Raw genomic sequence first — 18,885 nt, forward strand, 5'->3', positions numbered from 1 at the left:
AGTTAAAACAAATATGTACATAGATTCCCAGGGAGATCTTACCCAGGACACTGGGATATTTAAATGAAAAAATAATACATTGTGGCTAAGTGTGTTGTCTGGCACAGATGGGTGCGGTAACTTATACTGTGTTCAGCGGCATAAAATATAGTGGCAGCAGTACTTGATGAAGCCAATATATTTAATAAAGTCGCGTCTTATCGAATAAATACAGTTTACTATATCAATAAAAACACAAAAATGATACCGTATGGTAGAGATTTAGTCAGTTCACTTTGGTGCAAAGAAATTTCAGAAAACTTTGCCTTGGATATGCCACACCACTAAACGCTCATCATATTACATCAGAATCCTTCGGTTCTCTTTACCTTTCGCAGCACCATTAATCTTCAGAGGCGTGTTTGTATTATTTGGTGGTACGATAATTGTCTTTTACTGTAATCGTGGTTTTGTAGTAATGAAACGTAAAACTAAACTGATATGTATAGTACATCCAGTGTCATGTTATCAAAAGGCATTGAAATGCGTAATTGCTAATTTATGTGCGAATATGAACCTTATGCTTAACGCACCTGAACAGATATCTGTTTTTTGTACAATAAATGTTAAGTTGCACAAAATGTCACGCTACTTATATCTTATTTCCTTACAAGCCCTTAATGGAATAATGAAGCAGCAGTTAATGCACAAAAACATTTGACTATATGGATTTATAGGTCAAGTCTGAATTCAGCCAATCCAGGTAATAAATGCATATTTCTCACTGGATGTGTAAACCTTTTTCTACAGTTTTCTGAAGCACGTGCACACAATGCTGGTGAGAGTTCAGTCATAAAACATAATGAGACAGTTGTAGAGAGAGATTCATTTAGAAGGTCTCATCGTCATTGCAGCTACTTGTCCAGTGGCCAAACACCTCACAAATATCACAGTAGGGACGTTCCTCTTTTCTGTTCCCGTGGAAGTTGGAGTGAGGTGGAGAGTCAGGCAGTTGAGTCTGGGTTGGACAATCCTCTGTGTCATGGAGATCGAAACAGTCACAGATATCACAGAAAAGGCGAGGGGGGACCTTCTTCTTGGCCCGAGTGCCATTCAAGCTGAAATGGAATTGGGAGGGGGGGAGGGGTGGAATTTTATTAACAATCACAGATTTGACAATGTTTTAATATCAAGACAGAGAGCTGCATTTTCGGCAGCCATGGAGCTCCAGTTTTTAGTACTCGAAAGCCTTGCTAACCCCTCTGCAGCCAATAAGAACCTCGCAGTCATGTGCCGTCTTAAGAAGCCAACATTGGTAGAATTAACAATTTTATCATATGTTATCCAATTGTTATGGACTATAAAAAAAAGTATGGATTTTTGTTTTTGTATAGGTAAAGAGTTATGAATATGTTGCTCCTACATATAAAGTTTAATAAAATAGTATTCTAACCAGCTGAAGCATCATACATTTGTTTTTGGAAATGGAGTGACTCTATGACCCCGGTTTTTTTTTACACTGGTATTCTTTTGTTTGGAGTTTAGAATGATTGATGGGTATAACGGGTTCACAGTGCTTCACAATAATAAAGTCTCTTGGCAATGCATGTATAAGCTGCTGTAAATGTGTTTAACAATCCTGTATACAGAAATTAATTTGTATTCTAAATATTAAAAAAAAACAAAACTGAGTGAGTCTTCATTTTATCTACACATTACTTATAATGCTCAACCACCAGAACCCTTGAAAAGAGTATCCTTTCTTTCCCAAAGTGTTGGGAAGTATGCAAAATGGTTAATGAAAATGTAGCATTTCCAAGACATTGGTAAGGCATCCCAGAAGTCCTTTAAATACTGCAAATAATAATTAGCCTTAGTCTAAAAAGAGCCCAGAGAGCATACATGTATATGCAGCACAGCAAGACAAGACCTTTGTACTTCCTTGGCAGTTAGAGTCCTAGACAAGGAAATTGCATACCAAACTAAAACTTCTAAATACCTGTCATGATTATCCATTTCTTCCACTGTATTGCCATTCAGTGATGCTTCAATCATCTTCTCTAACTTGAGCTTTAAATCATCATTCTTTTTTTGAAGGTCTACAATGACTGAATTGAGGAAATCAACCTACGGATAAAACAAAGAGCAGTTTAACTGACCCCAAAATAGCTGTTTTTTTAAACATATATTAACATAGTATATATCTGCAGATTCCACTAGTTAGCAGGTCATTTCCATATCTCCTTTTTTCATAGACTATTTAATCATAACATTTTACATAAAACGTATACTCTGATAACTTTGAGACTGGTAACATTTAGTGGTATCTAACCTCTAAAATTTCAACTCTTAAATAGATTTTTTTTCTACATGCTTACACATAGGACAAGGGAAACACAAAGTGGGCACAAAGTGAAAACTTTGATAACACATGGCTGGCCTACAACACAATACTGTTTTGCCTCTCTGTCACTCAACTTGACATACTGTTATTTGTGACACGCATTACTATACAACATATTGGGCCACATATATATATATATATATATATATATATACATACATACATATACACACACACACACATACATATACACACATATATATCAATTTGTACCTGGCTTTCCAGCGAAGCCTTTTCTTCTTGGGATTGGCTGTTAAAAGACGCGTCACCTTTAAAGTATATTTAAATACAGATTAGGTCGAGCACTGAAGCTGCCGCGCTACATGACAAGCTACAGGAAATAAGGGAAGCCAATAACAACTGGGAAAGGGGATTGGACAGCACATTAAAGGTGGGAAATGATGTAATACAAGGCAAAGCAGGAAGTACATAAAAAACATAGAATTTGATGACAGATAGTAACCATTCGGCCCTTCTAGTCTGTCCATTTTTTAAGGGGTTTAAACCGCTATAAGTCTTTGGTCAGGTCCTATAGTGAGGAAAGCTTTATGTCTACCCCATGCTCCACCACTGCTGCTGGGCGACTGTTCCACTTATCTACCAGCCTCTGAGTAAAGCAGCACCTTCTTACATTATATCTAAGCCTCTGCCCTTCAAGTTTTAGAAAACGACCTCTTGTTCTAACATTTTCCACCTTTCAAATAAGCTTGTCTATTTAAATGTTCCTATTGGATTCCCCCCCTCTCGTCTTTCCTTCAAGCTATACATTTTAACCACTTACCATTTTTGTAGCTATCCTCTTAACTCTCTACAATGTGTTTATATCCTTCTGGATACTGGGTCTCCAGAACTGTATGCAATACAAGCCATCCTTCTTGCTTTTTCAGATGCTTTACCGTGTTTTCTGCTTACCGTTAAGTCATTAGAAATAATTACTCCTAAGTCCCTCTCTTCCACTGTTACAAAACCACAAATGCTGTGTTCTGCCTTAAGATTTTTTCATCCCAAGTGCATTATTTTACATTTATTAATATTAAACTACTGCTGCTCCCCCTCTCGACCATTCTTTTGATGTACTTAATTCGCCATTTGAGTACGTGAGCCTGTTTTCACAGGTTGTTAAGGTTCAGTATGTGGATTTACCTGAAGAGTTAGAAATACTTCTCAGTTGTCTCCTGTTTTTATTGAGTTCCTGTTCTAAATTTTGCACTTTTTTCTCCAACTTCTCTTTTTCAGACTGTAATGACCTTACAATTGACTGTAAATTTCTTGCAGATTCATTTTCTCCCCGCAGCTCTGTAACCTGTTACCAAATGGGAAGGCAATGTTAGCATACAACCAAGCTATTTTACCAGGGCAGCTACAATGTCATCGACATTTACCTAGAGGCATGAACCCAAATGGAAGGTACAAGGTTTTCATAATCATATACATCTTTCCAAAACAACGTCCATTACTGCAACATAATTTCCCTTTCCAAAAAAAACATACACTGATAGGAACATAGTATTTCACAGCAGATAAGAACCATTCCTCCATTCTAGTCTGCCCCTTTTTTCTTGATGTATACCTCAGACCACAACCTCAGGTCTCAAGGTCAAACAGGCCAACATTTGGGAGCAACCCGGAGTTAGCACAGGAAAGGCATCTCAATTAAACACAACAGCAGCTTTCAATTAGAAACCCAAAATATTTAATTAAAAAAATGGTTGGGGTACAATCTGCAAACATTTGTTATATTTATATTAGATACGAACCTTTGCGTTAATTGCCATCATTACAAGTCGCTGCGTGTGGTTTGAAATGAAGTTACCCGGCTATCTCCTCTCTGTCTTCTCTGAACAGTACAAGTATTGATGAATGTAACTAATGCTCAAAGAGATTCTATGTGATGCCAAGGAGGTGGCTACCAAATGAATTTCACGATAAACAAATCATTGTATCTGCAGAATCTAAGCTGGATGCAGGGACTAGCTCATAGTAGACATTTAAGAAGACAAACATTTAATTTACATACCCTTCTTGCAACGAATGCACAAGAAAATATAAAGAACAAAATGTGGGCAAAATTATAATACTGGATGAAAATAATGTGTTTTATATGTGTGGAAAATATATAAAGAACAATGATAATCAGAACACATGTTAAAATGATGCCTTATATTCCATATGTGCTTTTATAATATGTTAAGTATGACTCTAGCTAGTGGAAAGCTCTAAGACCATTTTTTTACTTTTGGCTACAGTTACAAAACATATTCTAAACAAGAACTTTTACAAATATTATAGATGATGATCCATTTGAAAAATTCAACATTGTATAGTTTTATAAACTAACTTGTACAAACAAAAGTGTTATGAAAATCAACCTCTTCATTGATAGCGTATTGGTCCCATTACTCAAAAATCCAAGCTGACATGAATAATGGGTAGATCTTCAGACAGTAAAGAGGAAGGAAGAACTGACTCTAAACAGTTACTCATTTTTGTTGCTTTACCCTAAAGGGGTATCTGGGTTTAATTTTCTGGAATATCTTGAATGATAAACAGCCTGCAATATTATTCTGTAAGTTGGCAAATGTAGAGCTTTCAGAAAGCCATGTTTGGTACTGACACAGTGGCTATAGTTATACTTGTGCATTTGCATTCATAAGAAATTTTGCCAATTTCATTAATTTGTGTAAAAGCCTAAAAATGATGAGTGACCCTAATGAAACACAAAACGAAGCAGAGAGCTCTAAATCTCTATCTGCATTTTGTTGCTTTGGCACTAAAGCTTCCTGTCTCCCTCAATGGCTCCTGCCTTCTCCTCCAATCACTTCCATGTCTCTTCTCCTCTGTATCAACGCTGTTAATTTGGCCTTCCAGAACACTTCCGGAAAAAGGCGAAGCCACCATCACACCCCGTCCCCTGTACGGAGGAACAGAAGTACTCCGAGAGGCCAGAATAATAAACAAAAGAGGTGGAGTAAGAGGTGGTAAAACTCCACTCTTTCACAGCCGATCAGTCTGTATTATTCGAGTCATGGAAGTAGTCAGAGAAGAAGTCAGGAAGACATTGAGAGAGAGGGTTAGAGAGTGTGAATGACAACAAATTTGTCATTTGTGCGGAATATGAAAGGGCAGGAAATGAAACTCGCTGTCTGAAAATGAAAAAACTTGTCTGAATCGCTTTTGGTATATTTGTGTAAGTCCACCTACAATAGTAATTCTCCAATGAATCTGCAAGATTTTTTACGTACTACCTTTACCCCTTCACAGTAATTATGTCCTAATTTAAGGACATGTACCCTACATAACAAAAAACAGAACATGCGTGGGTCTTTTTTTTTGTTTTACGAGTGTGTCATAGGTCAGCAGTTCCATTTTCCTATATGACAAATGCCTTTGGCTAATGAATGTCAAGAAATTGTGCGGTTTAAACCAAAATGAAGCCCAAGCAAACCTGCATACTTTGCTACAAGCCCTCACAACCTGCAATACCCACCTTCATGTTCCCCACAATCAACTGAAGCCCAAGCAAACCTGCATACTTTGCTACAAGGTATACAGAGTGGACCAAGAGATCTCCTTTATTATCTGTTATTGTTTTCTGTATTGTTATTATCATTTTCCTGTTTCTGTGCCTGAATTGTCTATTACCCTTTTTTCTGTCTATCTATGCTTTATGGCCTAGGAATGCCCTTACTGGGAGTTGCAGCATTTTTCCACTGATTGTTTTATTTGTTTTTATTTGGTAAAATTTATGTCATGCCTGTCACTACTTAAGTGTGTTATATTTTACTTTCTATCTTTCTGCTCCACTAACCCCCCTTATCTCCTATATCTGCCCTCTTACTGCCCCCGTCCACTTTAACACTATTTAACACTCTCTATTACAGCCCTCACAACCTGCAATACCCACCTTCATGTTCCCCACAATCAACTGGGGTTTTTCGCCCGCCCGCCCTCCCTCACCCGCCCCAGTGGTGTTCTAATATATAGACAGTTAAGTACCAGCTCTATTGGAACACGCCAGTAGAGGGCACCAAACTGTAGATCCCTTTACTACCCACTACTCCCCATTAAAGCATTCCAGATCCTATTCCTCCCCATCTCTCTGCCGTCAAAGCTATCCCAGTACCTCTACACTAAACCTTTATATGTGAAACCTACCTATACTTGCTCTACTACTCCTGTCCCCCACATAGTCTTCCCTATTCCCATCACTCTTAACCAGCAAACTCAATCAACATGTGCAACCTAACCAATCTTATTCCTATCATCTCCAACCTTAAGCTACCTCCCGTCTTTAACTGTGCCCTATGGAATGCCCGCTCGGTATGCAACAAACTTGCTTGTATACATGACCTTTTTCTATCCAATGCTTTTAACCTCCTAGCTCTTACTGAAACCTGGATCCCCTCCCATGACACTACTGCTTCTGCTGCACTCTCCTTCGGAGGACTACACTTCAGCCACACTCCTAGGCCTGATGGCAGAAAGGGTGGTGGTGTAGGCATCCTTCTCTCACCTCACTGCACCTTCCAGAATATACCAAGCCCTCCCTCCCTCTCATTCTGTTCCTTTGAAGCTCACACAATCCGTCTTTTCTCTCCACTCTCTCTTCAAATTGCTGTCATATATCGCCCTCCAGGTCCTACCTCGCAGTTCTTTGACCACCTTTCTGTCTGACTCCCTTTCTTCCTCTCTCCTAATATCCCCTGTCTTATTCTGGGTGACTTTAACATTCCTTTAGATATATCTAACAACTCTGCTAGCTCCAAACTCCTCTCCCTGACATCCTCCTCTGGTCTCTCTCAATGGACTAATTCCCCTACGCACACCGAGGGACACTCACTTGACCTGGTTTTCTCCAGATCATGCTCCCTTTCAGACTTCTCCATCTACCCGTTCCCTCTGTCTGACCACCACCTTCTATCCTTTTCTCCAGTGCTAACCCCTAACAAGACATACTTACAGCGCTCACCTCATACTTGTAGGCCATTACCAGACAATACCATTACCCAACTGTCAGCCTCACTTGAACCTCTCTTACCTTCCATGTAAACCCTTTCCTGCCCAGACACAGCAGCCTCTTTTTATAACAACACACTTGCTTCATCCCTCGACACCATAGCTCCAATTACTACAAGTTACCCCCGACTAGTTAAACGCCAACCATGGCATACCAAAACCACACGGTTTCTTCAGAAGTGCTGCCGCACGGCTGAGCGTTACTTCAGAAAATCCAAATCCAGCGAAGACTTTAATCACTATAAATTCATGCTCCACACCTACAACTCTGCCCTCTCTCTCACCAAACAGCTCTACTTCTCCACTCTCATATCCTCTCTTTCTTCCAACCCACGACGCCTTTTTTCTACTTTCAACTCCCTTCTCTGTCCCACCACACCCACACCACAAACCTCTCTCACTGCCCAAGATCTTGCTACCCACTTCAAAGAGAAGATCGAGACTATTAGAAAAGACCTCTCTTCCTTACAACTCCCTCCTACACCACTCAACACCACTCTCTCCACTCCTACTATACTAACTGCCTTTTCCCCTACAACCGAAGAAGAGATAGCCACTCTTCTTTCTTCCTCTCACCCAACAACCTGTCCCCTCGACCCCATCCCTTCACACCTCACAAAGTCTCTATATCCATCCCTTGGTCCATCACTTACCCACCTATTTAATCTTTCTCTATCATCTGGAACTGTACCATCTGCCTTCAAGCATGCGCTAATCACACCAATTCTAAAGAATCCTTCCTCAGATCCCGTCTGTTTGACTAACTACCGCCCTATCTCTCTGCTTCCTTTTATCTCTAAGCTGCTTGAACGGATTGTGTACAACCGCCTCATTAACTTCCTCTCCTCTAATTCCCTCCTTGACCCTCTACAGTCTGGTTTCAAACCCCTTCACTCTACTGAAACAGCTCTAACAAAAGTCTCCAATGACTTGCTCTCTGCCAAAGCAAAAGGTCACTTCTCTATTCTAATTCTACTGGATCGCTCTGCTGCTTTCGATACGGTTGATCACCACCTTCTTCTACACTCACTTGCTTCTATAGGCATTCGAGATACAGCTCTCTCCTGGATCTCCTCATATCTGTCTAACCGTTCCTTCTCTGTCAACTTCTCTGGCAAGACATCATCACCCCTTCCACTTTCGGTTGGTGTCCCCCAAGGTTCAGTCCTTGGCCCTCTGCTGTTCTCTCTTTATACTTCCTCTCTTGGCAAACTAATCAACTCATTTGGCCTCCAGTATCACCTATATGCAGATGATACCCAAATCTACCTGTCTTCTCCTGATCTCTCTTCATCTCTCCTGTCCCGTATTACCAATTGCTTGTCTGCTATTTCTTCATGGATGTCACAACACTACCTGAAACTTCCCTCCCTCCATCTCCACTCCACTACCTGAATTCTCTATCACCATTAACAACACGACTATCTCTCCTACTAACCAGGCCCGATGCCTTGGGGTCATCCTTGACTCAAACCTCTCCTTCATCCCTCACATTCAGTCCCTCGCCAAATCCTGCCGCTTGCACCTAAAAAACATCTCTCGTATCCGCCCATTCCTCACCCAAGAATCCACAAAAACCCTCGTTCATTCCCTTATCATTTCCCGTCTTGACTACTGCAACACTCTTCTGGTTGGCACTCCACTGTCTCGACTCTCTCCTTTACAGTCTATCCTAAATGCCGCTGCTAGGCTCATCTTCCTTGCACGTCGCTCCTCTTCTGCTTCCCCCCTCTGTGAAACCCTCCACTGGCTCCCAATTACCTTTAGAATTAAATTTAAGATCCTGGTACTGACATATAAGGCCATCCATAATACTGCTCCTCCGTACATTTCTGACCTCATTAGCATATACTCTCCTACTCGATCCCTACGTTCCTCCCATGGGCTAAAGGCTCTCCTCCTCACTCATCACCTCTTCCTTTTCCCGTCTACAAGATTTCACTCGAGCTTCCCCATATCTCTGGAATCTACTCCCAAGGAACCTTCAGCATTCTCCCTCCCTCCCAACTTTCAAGAAACATCTAAAAACCCACTTCTTCAGAGAAGCATACCATTTTAGCTGCTAGAACTTCCTTGTCATCGATACAACCCCCACAATACCTCTCACCCTTTCTCTATGCCTTATGTTTGTCACCCCATTTCCCTCTAGATTGTAAGCTTGCGAGCAGGGCTCTCTCCACCAAATGTATCGGTTTGTCTTAGTCTGTCAATTCTTGTCTTGTCATATCCCTTGAATTTATGTATTGTATTAAGCGCTGCGTAAACTGTTGGCGCTATATAAATAAAGGATAATAATAATAATAATAATAATAATGTGTAAAGAGTTTGAAGTCCATTCTTTCAGTGCATGCAGGAGAGTAGATGGGGCAGGTAGGCCAGACAAGTGCAGACTGGTTCAGTTATAGTCCTTAGTCTCATCACTGTCAGCCAGAGTGCACCCCATCACCACAAGTATTGTAAGAGGAAGCGAGTATGCCACCACATCGCCACAAGTATTGTAAAACGGAGTGAGCGTGGCACCCCATCGCCACAAGTATTGTAAGGGGGAGCGAGTATGGCACCACATCTCCACAGGTATTGTAAGATGGAGTGAGTATGGCACCACATCGCCACAGGTATTGTAAGAGGGAGTGAGTATGGCACCCCATCGCCACAAGTATTGTAAGAGGGAGTGAGTATGGCACCCCATCGCCACAAGTATTGTAAGAGGGAGTGAGTGTGGCACCCCATCGCCACAAGTATTGTAAGAGGGAGTGAGTGTGGCACCCCATCGCCACAAGTATTGTAAGAGGGAGTGAGTATGGCACCACATCAAAGCAAGAAGATCCCCCAATGAATACTAGTCTCACTAACTTTGTTGGTTGCCTGCAATGCTTTTCCTGTCATTGTCCATTGGGGTTGCATTTTATTTTTTTTAAATCAATGGCACACAGTTTGATAACTAAACAAATACATGTCAAAGTTCTTACCTCATTTCTAAGCCTTTGCAGCTCTTTGTCCTTTTCAATGATCAAGGCACTAGTAGTGGCAAGAGTTTTCTGTAGAGAGGCCTTCGCGTCATCAAATTCTTTCTTTTTTAAGGTTTCTCTGCACAGAAATAAAGTCAGAAACCAAACAGGAAAAAAAACAAAAACTGGAGAACATATTTGAATAATGTATGCCTGCAATTAGGTTCTAACCATGAGCCTATAATCTACAATGCAAGATTTACAATGGCCAGAATTATGGGAAATGAGCCAATTACACTGAAATGACAGTTTGACTACAACTAATACTATGTGGATAAACATATTTAACATTTTTCACACAAGGGGCAATTAAAGGTTAAACGCAATACACATTTACTTTCAGATTTACAGTGTTTTTTGAACAGTTAACAATTACATGCAATACTTTACAAAGTTAACAGTCATCATGCAAAGCATTGGTTATGTTGATGGAATTATCAGTTGGTCCTCAAACAATGTGAAAGGTATGTTTAGCGGTTCTATATCTTGTCACTGAGGTTACATGCATACTATGTAATGCTCATAAAGAAGGGGAATCAGTTAATAGTGCATTTTCTTCTGTCATATTGGCCCAAGATTTAAAAAAAGAAAAAAAAATGGAGTCTTTCCTATCCGAGGAGACTTTGGAGATCTGAAAGTCAATGCAACTGCAAGCTCTCCTGGCAGTGTAGCTGGAATGTAGACCATAGCATAGATCTGTAGTGGGGAAAAGCGATGTATTTTGTATGGAACTAAAGACTAGTCTTTATAACACAATCTCTCTATAAATTATTGTGTTTCAGACCTTGGTATTAGAATATAAAAAGCAAGACCTTTGACTTCCAACACATGTAACACAATGCGATACTAAAACAAGCAAAAACCAAGATACTGAGGTGTAAGCACATTTATACGCTATGTACCAGAGAAAAAGAGAAGCAAATGGAGAATCTAGCCATTACTAAGTATCAGGGAACACTCTACCATATCATGGGTCAGATATGGCAAACGGTGCAGGGAATGAAGGCAAAATGTTACTGCAAAACTATAACTTGTTACGCTATTAGCAAGTTTAACCATATTTTTTTAAAATATGTATTATATAAAATAGTGTGTCTTTTAGCGCTTCAAATACCAATGTATTATAGTACTCCAAAAGCCCAACTGTTCAATCGCTGGCAGACCTTATGTGCCAGACTACTTCCGTATGACTGCATCAGTTCTGCGTAGATGGAGTAGAACCCCAAGTAAAGTAGCTGATAATGGTTACATTCCCATTAGTATACTAGGAGGTTTACTATTCTTCAAGTATTATCCAAATAAATTAAACAAGTACCTTATTGTTTTACTGGGCAAGCTTAAAAATGTAAAATAACAAAGACCACATGTTAGAAAACGCGACAGAATATTTGTGAAACACGGAAGAAAGTAAAAGACAACTGTATTTTTTGGGTGAGAGGGGAATGCTAGCTTAAAAAAAAAAAATATATATATATATAGATATACAAAAAAAATGAAAGCAAGACAGTTTGGGACATAAGCAGCCAAAATACGTACAACAATGCTGTACTATAAACAAAAAATATACAGATATGGAAAAATTATTTGTTGTAACGTGGATAGACTTTCTTCAGTCTTACCATTAAAGACACACAGATATAGCAAAGGAAGCAAAAGTAGAGAGGGAGAGAGGAATGGAATGAGCATTGATTAGCAGCACAAGCTGGAACACAGCATGCCAGCTAGCAATACACAAACAAGAATCGTTCTGCAGTTACAGGGAAATTTCTATTTCTTTTTAAATACCAATAATTCATAATGCCAAAGGATGGGTAACAACATACTATACATAGTAACCGTTCCAAAATCAAGAGAAACTTTTACCTAGGACATGAAAGCCTTTTAACATCAGATGCATTCACTTTTGGATTATTTTGGAGAACACGTAGTTATCAAGTTCAAAGACCGACTACTGGCAGTATAATATACATTCCCCTGGATGTGTGACATTTGCATTGCATTATTATTGAGTGGAATTGATCTTCTGGAACAAAGCAGCCAGGATTGAAGGCATGAATGTAAAAGGATCTAATTAAAGTGTCATATTTAAGGTGCAGGTCCAAACAGACATTATTTGAGCACAGAGGAAAAAATCCACAAAAATGTTCAAGAAATGTTTTCAGTTTCTATAGCAACAACCTATCAGTGCCTACTTTTGCACGATATGGCAATGAAGCATTAAGGGTTTGGGCATTGAGCTCTACTAAGAATGTTCTTTTTTTATACATCATATAGTTACAAATATGTTACATTCAGCAGAGGATCTTCAATCCAACATTTCCCTGCCCTTTTGCAGGCATTTTTTTATGTTAAGCAAAAACTTAAATAAATATATACAAAATAGATGTTTAAAAAAACATGACAAAAATGAAGGACTGTCATAGCCATTATGTTCAAATTCATATTTCTCTTTCCTAACACATTGATAATCTAAGATCCAAGACAGAAAAATATCCACAGATATCTGGGACACCGGTCAAGGAGAAAACTGCCCATCTTGCATTTCTTTCTAAAACCATCAGCCAGCTCTGGTTTCAAAAGTTGTCAAAAATTAGGTCTTAGAGAATGCTTGCCACGTAAGAAGTTCCTTAAAAAAAAACTTGAGCTAAGCATATTGAGGATTAAGTAACTCTCAATTCTAATCCAGAAAAACATGCTTGTTTTAAAAGCAAAGGATAATCAGTTTAAGTGTTATCCTGCATGGATCAGTAGCTACCAGTGTAGTTTTATTCCAGGACTATGTAGAGTAAAAGTATGAGTGTGTGTGCCTATTTATAAAAGCCACTAGAACGTATTTGGGGCAATAAAAAAAGCCCCAAGCACCAGTTATTTACATCATATACCTAAATAAGATAAGCCGTTTATTACCACGTGAAGACACACAAAATATATAAATATATGATAAATTACTAGGAAGTACGCATAATGAATATTAAGATGTTCATTACGCTTTGTAAGATGCACAATGTGGCTGGCTTGGGTGATAAAACGTCTAATTAAGGCACAGTTACATAGTAATCAGTGCTTCTGTTCTAGAATCCTACACGCTATTTAAATGGTTTTATAAAACATTATTCTGCACACATTTCTTTCAGTTTTGCGAGGAAATAGAGTAAATGTAGCATAACATTTTGTGTAGTAATTCTTTTGTTCTTTTTTGCACCAATCCATAACCTACTACTAAACTGAACAAGAACTGTAGTCAAGGAAACACAATGGGATTGTGGTAAAGGAATGGCATGTTTAGAAGTACTGTGATTGTAGGTACCAAACAATCAAACCGCAAAAGCCCTCCAAACAACTCAGCAGAAACTACACACACACACTTATTGATCCAGAATGTTAGCCCATACGAAAAAGATCAAGAACATGGCAAGTGCTTTCATCTTTAGCTAAGCGTTCATGGGATGTTACTATAATTTAGTTACACTTCTAACTTTGTTCAAGAAGTATGGAAACATAGTGTGTTTATACCCACAAGATTAAAGGGTATATGATATGGAACATATAGTATATGTTTAGCAAAGAACTTAAGTGCCACTGATAAAATGCAAATCGACGGCAACGTATACGTGCTCTCACGCTCAAAGTTTTAGTAAGATGCAGGGTTTCTCACAGATTATAAACGTGTAAGAGGGAAGACAAACATACCTTTTTTTCATCTCTAGCAACTGATTATTCAATACTGATCTCTCCTCTTCAAGCTAAAAGAAACAAAAGTAAATTGTTTTCTTCAGTGTAGGGCATTTTAAAGCTTGTGTTACATTGACCATTTCAGAGAGCTTGCAGTTTCTTTATTCACAGAACAAGGATCACTAGGGGGCGCTCGTGTATACCGGTTAAAAAATGAAAAGCAGAAAAAAACAATAATGGTGTAGTATTGTGCGCGAGTGGTGACACTGTATGTCAATGCTATGCACTCACAATATATATGTATGTTCAAGCTTCATAACCATCAAATCCTCCGGGTGGATGTATAGCAGGTATATGTAAGGAAGCAGAAAAACAGATAGGGACCACAACAGTGTGGTATCAAACGGTTGTTTCAGTACGCAAACGTGGAAACTATTGTGGTCCCTATCTGTTTTTCTGCTTCCTTACATATACCTGCCATACATCCACCCGGAGGACTTGATGGTTACGAAGCTTGGTTTTTTTTCTGTTTTTCATTTTTTCACCGATATACACGAGCGCCCCCTAGTGATCCTTGTTCTAATTTCCAAACACCCGGAGAGTGTTGTTTACGGGTTGCAGCTGGGTATCCGGTCCAGTGACACAAAGGAAAGTATATTGACTATTCTTTCTCTATATACCTTATTTCACACTGGTTTTCATCACTTTCTTTTGATACAGTTTCTTTATTCATGCCAAGCGAATCAAATATAACCCTTAAATCAATACAATAGTTATACAAACACTGACAACACAGCTTTTTCTTCTTCTGGTAAGTTTTCTTCACATTTTACTTAGTTTAATAGTAAAAAAGAACTCATTGACTTGCATTTAATATACTTGATGGATAACAGGTGAGGGGAAAGAGAACATAAAACATTTTTCATAAATGCATGTGATGAAAAGTTAACTTGAAGATGGGGCGAGTCATTTCGAGTCACTGCCTTCACCATGTATGAGATGAAACCAGATCTGATAAATCTTTTGTTTCCTTAAATGAAATAAAATGTAAAAAATGCAGGAGAGCTGAACATTTGAACCCCGTCATATCATTACGCATTATCCAAGGCAAAACTCAATGAGCTCCTCCTTCAAGAAGGTCAGAGTTTGTCCTGCATAATACACAGGTCATGTGGGGATTTGTTATTGAGGAAGAAGTCCATCAGATATGTATACGAACAGTTTCCACATATACAAACTTGATATCTGCTTGTAGGCAAAATACGAGCATCTCTGCACAGAATCAAAAATCTTCTCCGTACATCTGGACCTATACTTCTACAAATTTATGACATTTGCAAGGCAAAGAAATAAAAGCTATGTAATCCCGTTCCCAATGTGGGGGATTTCTGAAAACTCTTCTCACTGATTTAGCTATGCATAGGACAGGGCCAGCTCAGCCCCTCTGCGGAATACACTACAAAGATTAACTGATTCTGAACAAACAAAAACACGTCAGCTGTAAGGGCAAACAAACTCTTGATATGTTGTATACTGTATGTATAACGTATAAAAAAAACAAAAACCTGTTGGATTCTTGAAATTGCTGTTGTCACCTTTGTGGAGCTTGTCACAAGCCAAAAATAGCAATTCCATTCCAACAGCGTACACCCACACACAGGAGGACTGTAGAACCTATTCCTGCTATTTTGCCATAAAAAATCATTTCCAACGTTTAATTACAGATTTATCTCAAAGCATTTCCAGCATTTTGCTGTTTCTTTAGATTGCTTTGTCTTTTTAAATACAGATCTCAATATAGTAACCGATATTTCTACATATAAATCTATGATATTTCACATGCTCACAATGTTAATACTAATAAGGACTTTATGCATGTTATTTAAGACAGAATATCTAATTTCTACCTTCTATGCCAATCACCAACGATTCAGAGGCTGGGTACCTCTGAATACCTTTATCATGAATATGTTATATACACACATGCATTCATATACACACATACACATAGTATTTCAGCTCAAAGTACACACCATGTACAAGAATAAATTGAGTTAAGGATGCAGTAGGTGAAAAAACAAAAACATTTGCAAAGAATATATTCAAAACTGACATTTAACAAGATATTGTGGTCTAATTAACTATAGTATAAGATACTGTCTGTGTGCCATGTCTTTAAAAGGGAATCTCTGCATCCTGGACATTCAAATAAAATGGGCAGTTGCCATAGCGACAAATATTACAAAACCTCACCAAATATATATAAATTATAGAAAAGTGTAAATACGTTTATAAAAAGATACTGACAGTTAAATCCATGAAATGAAGGTGTACATTAGGTGTATTTTACATATGACATACAAGATAACCTCTGAAAAAAACCATTAACACGCACCTCTAAACATATACCATAACATTAGCCCACAAAGCACTTGAAGATTTAGATACCAAAATATTTGAAACATTTGAATTACTGATGCATGGGTAAGTTAGAGGCATTTAACAACATATGGTACACATGATTAGATTGGATGTTCTCAAGCACATATACACTCAAGCCAAACTTCCTAGCCAGGACTGTCATTTTTTAAGTGTGGTCCTACGAACCTTTTGGTTACTTGTCACCTCCTCCTTGCTCCTTCCAAGCTCCTCTGCAAGTTTGAGGTTCTCCTCCTGCAGAGCTGATAACTGCTGGGACTTGTGCTCAGCTGCCAGCCTCAGTTCTTCCCTATGAGTACAATGAGAACAGAGTTACTATGGAAACATGTCAGGCAAGAAAAACTGTGGGATTGAATCATGTTCACAGCTCAAAAAACACATCATTCCTCTGAATGTGTAATTATATACACACACACATATATATATATATATATATATATATATATACACACACACACATACATACATTATACACACACACACACGATATACAATATCGATAACATGTATAAGGCATTCAGGCTAGGTCTACTATATATTAACAGTACACAGAAAATGGTAAGCAGGACTGAATGGTAAGTGGGCCGCCCACCTGCCCACCTCTTAAAGTCCTGTGGTTTTCAGTAATATCAGAGACGGATGTGTATATTTCAATGTACATGTGCGTACACCGATCATCAATAACATTATGACAACCTGTCTAATATTGCGACGTTCCCTTTTTTTGGCACCAAAACAGCCCTAACCTACTGAGGGATGGACTCCACAAGACCTGTAAGTTGTGAGGTGGGGCCTCAATGGATGAATCCTGGTGCCACGTTTTCTCCCAGTAAGCGACGCACACGCAACCGGCCATCCACGTGATGTAAAAGAAAACCAGACCACCTTCTCCCATTGCTCAGTGGTCCACTTCTTATGCTCACATGCCCATTGTAGGCACCTTCAGCACTGGACAGGGGTCAGCATGGGCACCCTGACTGCGGCTACGCATCCCCATACGCAACAGATGCGTATACGATGTACTGTGGGTTCTGACACCTTTCTATCAGAACCAGCATTAACTTTTTCAGCAATTTGCGCTTCAGTAGCTCGTCTGTTAGATTTCACCAGACGTTCCAGCCTTCACCCCCATGTGCATCAATGAGCCTTGGCCGCCCAAGACCCTGTCGTTGGTTCACCACTTGGAACACTTTTGATAGGTATTGACCATTGCAGACCGCGAACATCTCACAAGAGCTGCGGTTTTGTAGATGCTCTGACCCAGTCGTCTAGTCATCACAATTTGGCCCTTGTCAAAGTTGCTCGGATCCTTATGCTTCCCATTTTTCCTGCTTCTAACATCCACTTAGAAGATGAAATGTTCACTTGCTGCCTAATATATCCCTCCACTGACAGGTGCCATGAAAATAAGATTATCAGTGTTATTCACTTCACCTGTCAGTGTTCATAATGTTATGGTTAATCCGTGTATATTATAATTAACTGTATGCTCCAGCAAGTAGCATCCTGCACACTTTCTGTCCTGCTTACAAAACTACGAAAACTCTTCAAAGTGCGGTTACAGGCCAGTACACACAAGCTGAAACGGCATCCCACAGTGGCAAGCAGACTCAAGTCACCGTTAAAATGATGGTCCATAGACTAAACTATTACTTACATTTTAACCCCAAATTTGCCCATAGTGTTTTGTTTATTATAAAATAATCCACAGATACATTTAAGGGACAGATAACAGATAGGAAACAATGCCAAGTACTAAAGTTGTTAGAGATGAGGTATCATCGCTGATAATCAAGAATTCCTCAAACCCTCCTTTTTAAATCTTACTCCTGTATGTACTGTATACAGGCTCCCTGGCCTATTGGCTACTCATCACGATAAAATAACAAGCGGCATTAATAATCTTGGAGAATGCGATTACAAGTTACAAGCATATGCATTTTGCGGTGACTGACCTATGAAACAAAGAATGTTTGCAATAACCAAACCTCTGCTTTATTACACAAGAAAGGATCCCAATCCACTGGGATTCCATCAACGAATCGATGCAAGAATTAAAAAGTAAATCTGTTCATTCAATACAAGCAAGTCAAATATAGTCATGAGATGCTACATGTTGCACTATTTGCTACATTTTGCGCAAATGTCAGGTTATTGTAATTACATTTTTAACGAATTGCATTGTTCATGTCTAACAAAACATACATACTTACACTTCTTTTTTGAGAGTTTCCGTTTTACAGCATTCTCCTTTTAGAAGCTCATTCGTCCTAATCATTTGCTCGCCTGCTGATTTATGCCGCACTTTAAGATCATCCAACTGGAAAAATATATATGTCAGAAGAAATAACTAAACAGGAGATCCCG

The 18,885-nt window shown here is 39.0% G+C and overlaps 1 protein-coding gene across 1 annotated transcript in view; it reads right to left on the minus strand.

Annotated features, from left to right (window-relative positions):
• Positions 1–868: 868 nt before the first annotated feature.
• The window catches only part of LOC149289107 (CAP-Gly domain-containing linker protein 1-like), a 40,822-nt gene continuing 22,805 nt past the window's right edge, over positions 869–18,885 (minus strand). The window contains exons 17-24 of the mRNA XM_089491020.1: positions 18,732–18,838; positions 16,687–16,807; positions 14,098–14,150; positions 10,369–10,486; positions 3,527–3,686; positions 2,597–2,652; positions 1,979–2,106; positions 869–1,097 (exon numbers count right to left, since the gene is read on the minus strand). Coding sequence (XP_089347146.1) covers positions 869–1,097; positions 1,979–2,106; positions 2,597–2,652; positions 3,527–3,686; positions 10,369–10,486; positions 14,098–14,150; positions 16,687–16,807; positions 18,732–18,838 — 972 coding nt within the window. The remainder of the gene's footprint in view (positions 1,098–1,978; positions 2,107–2,596; positions 2,653–3,526; positions 3,687–10,368; positions 10,487–14,097; positions 14,151–16,686; positions 16,808–18,731; positions 18,839–18,885) is intronic.

The sequence above is a fragment of the Sceloporus occidentalis genome, unplaced genomic scaffold (assembly GCF_023333645.1).
Source record: "Sceloporus occidentalis isolate IW3139 unplaced genomic scaffold, rSceOcc1.0.p SCAF_48, whole genome shotgun sequence".
NCBI lineage: Eukaryota > Metazoa > Chordata > Lepidosauria > Squamata > Phrynosomatidae > Sceloporus > Sceloporus occidentalis.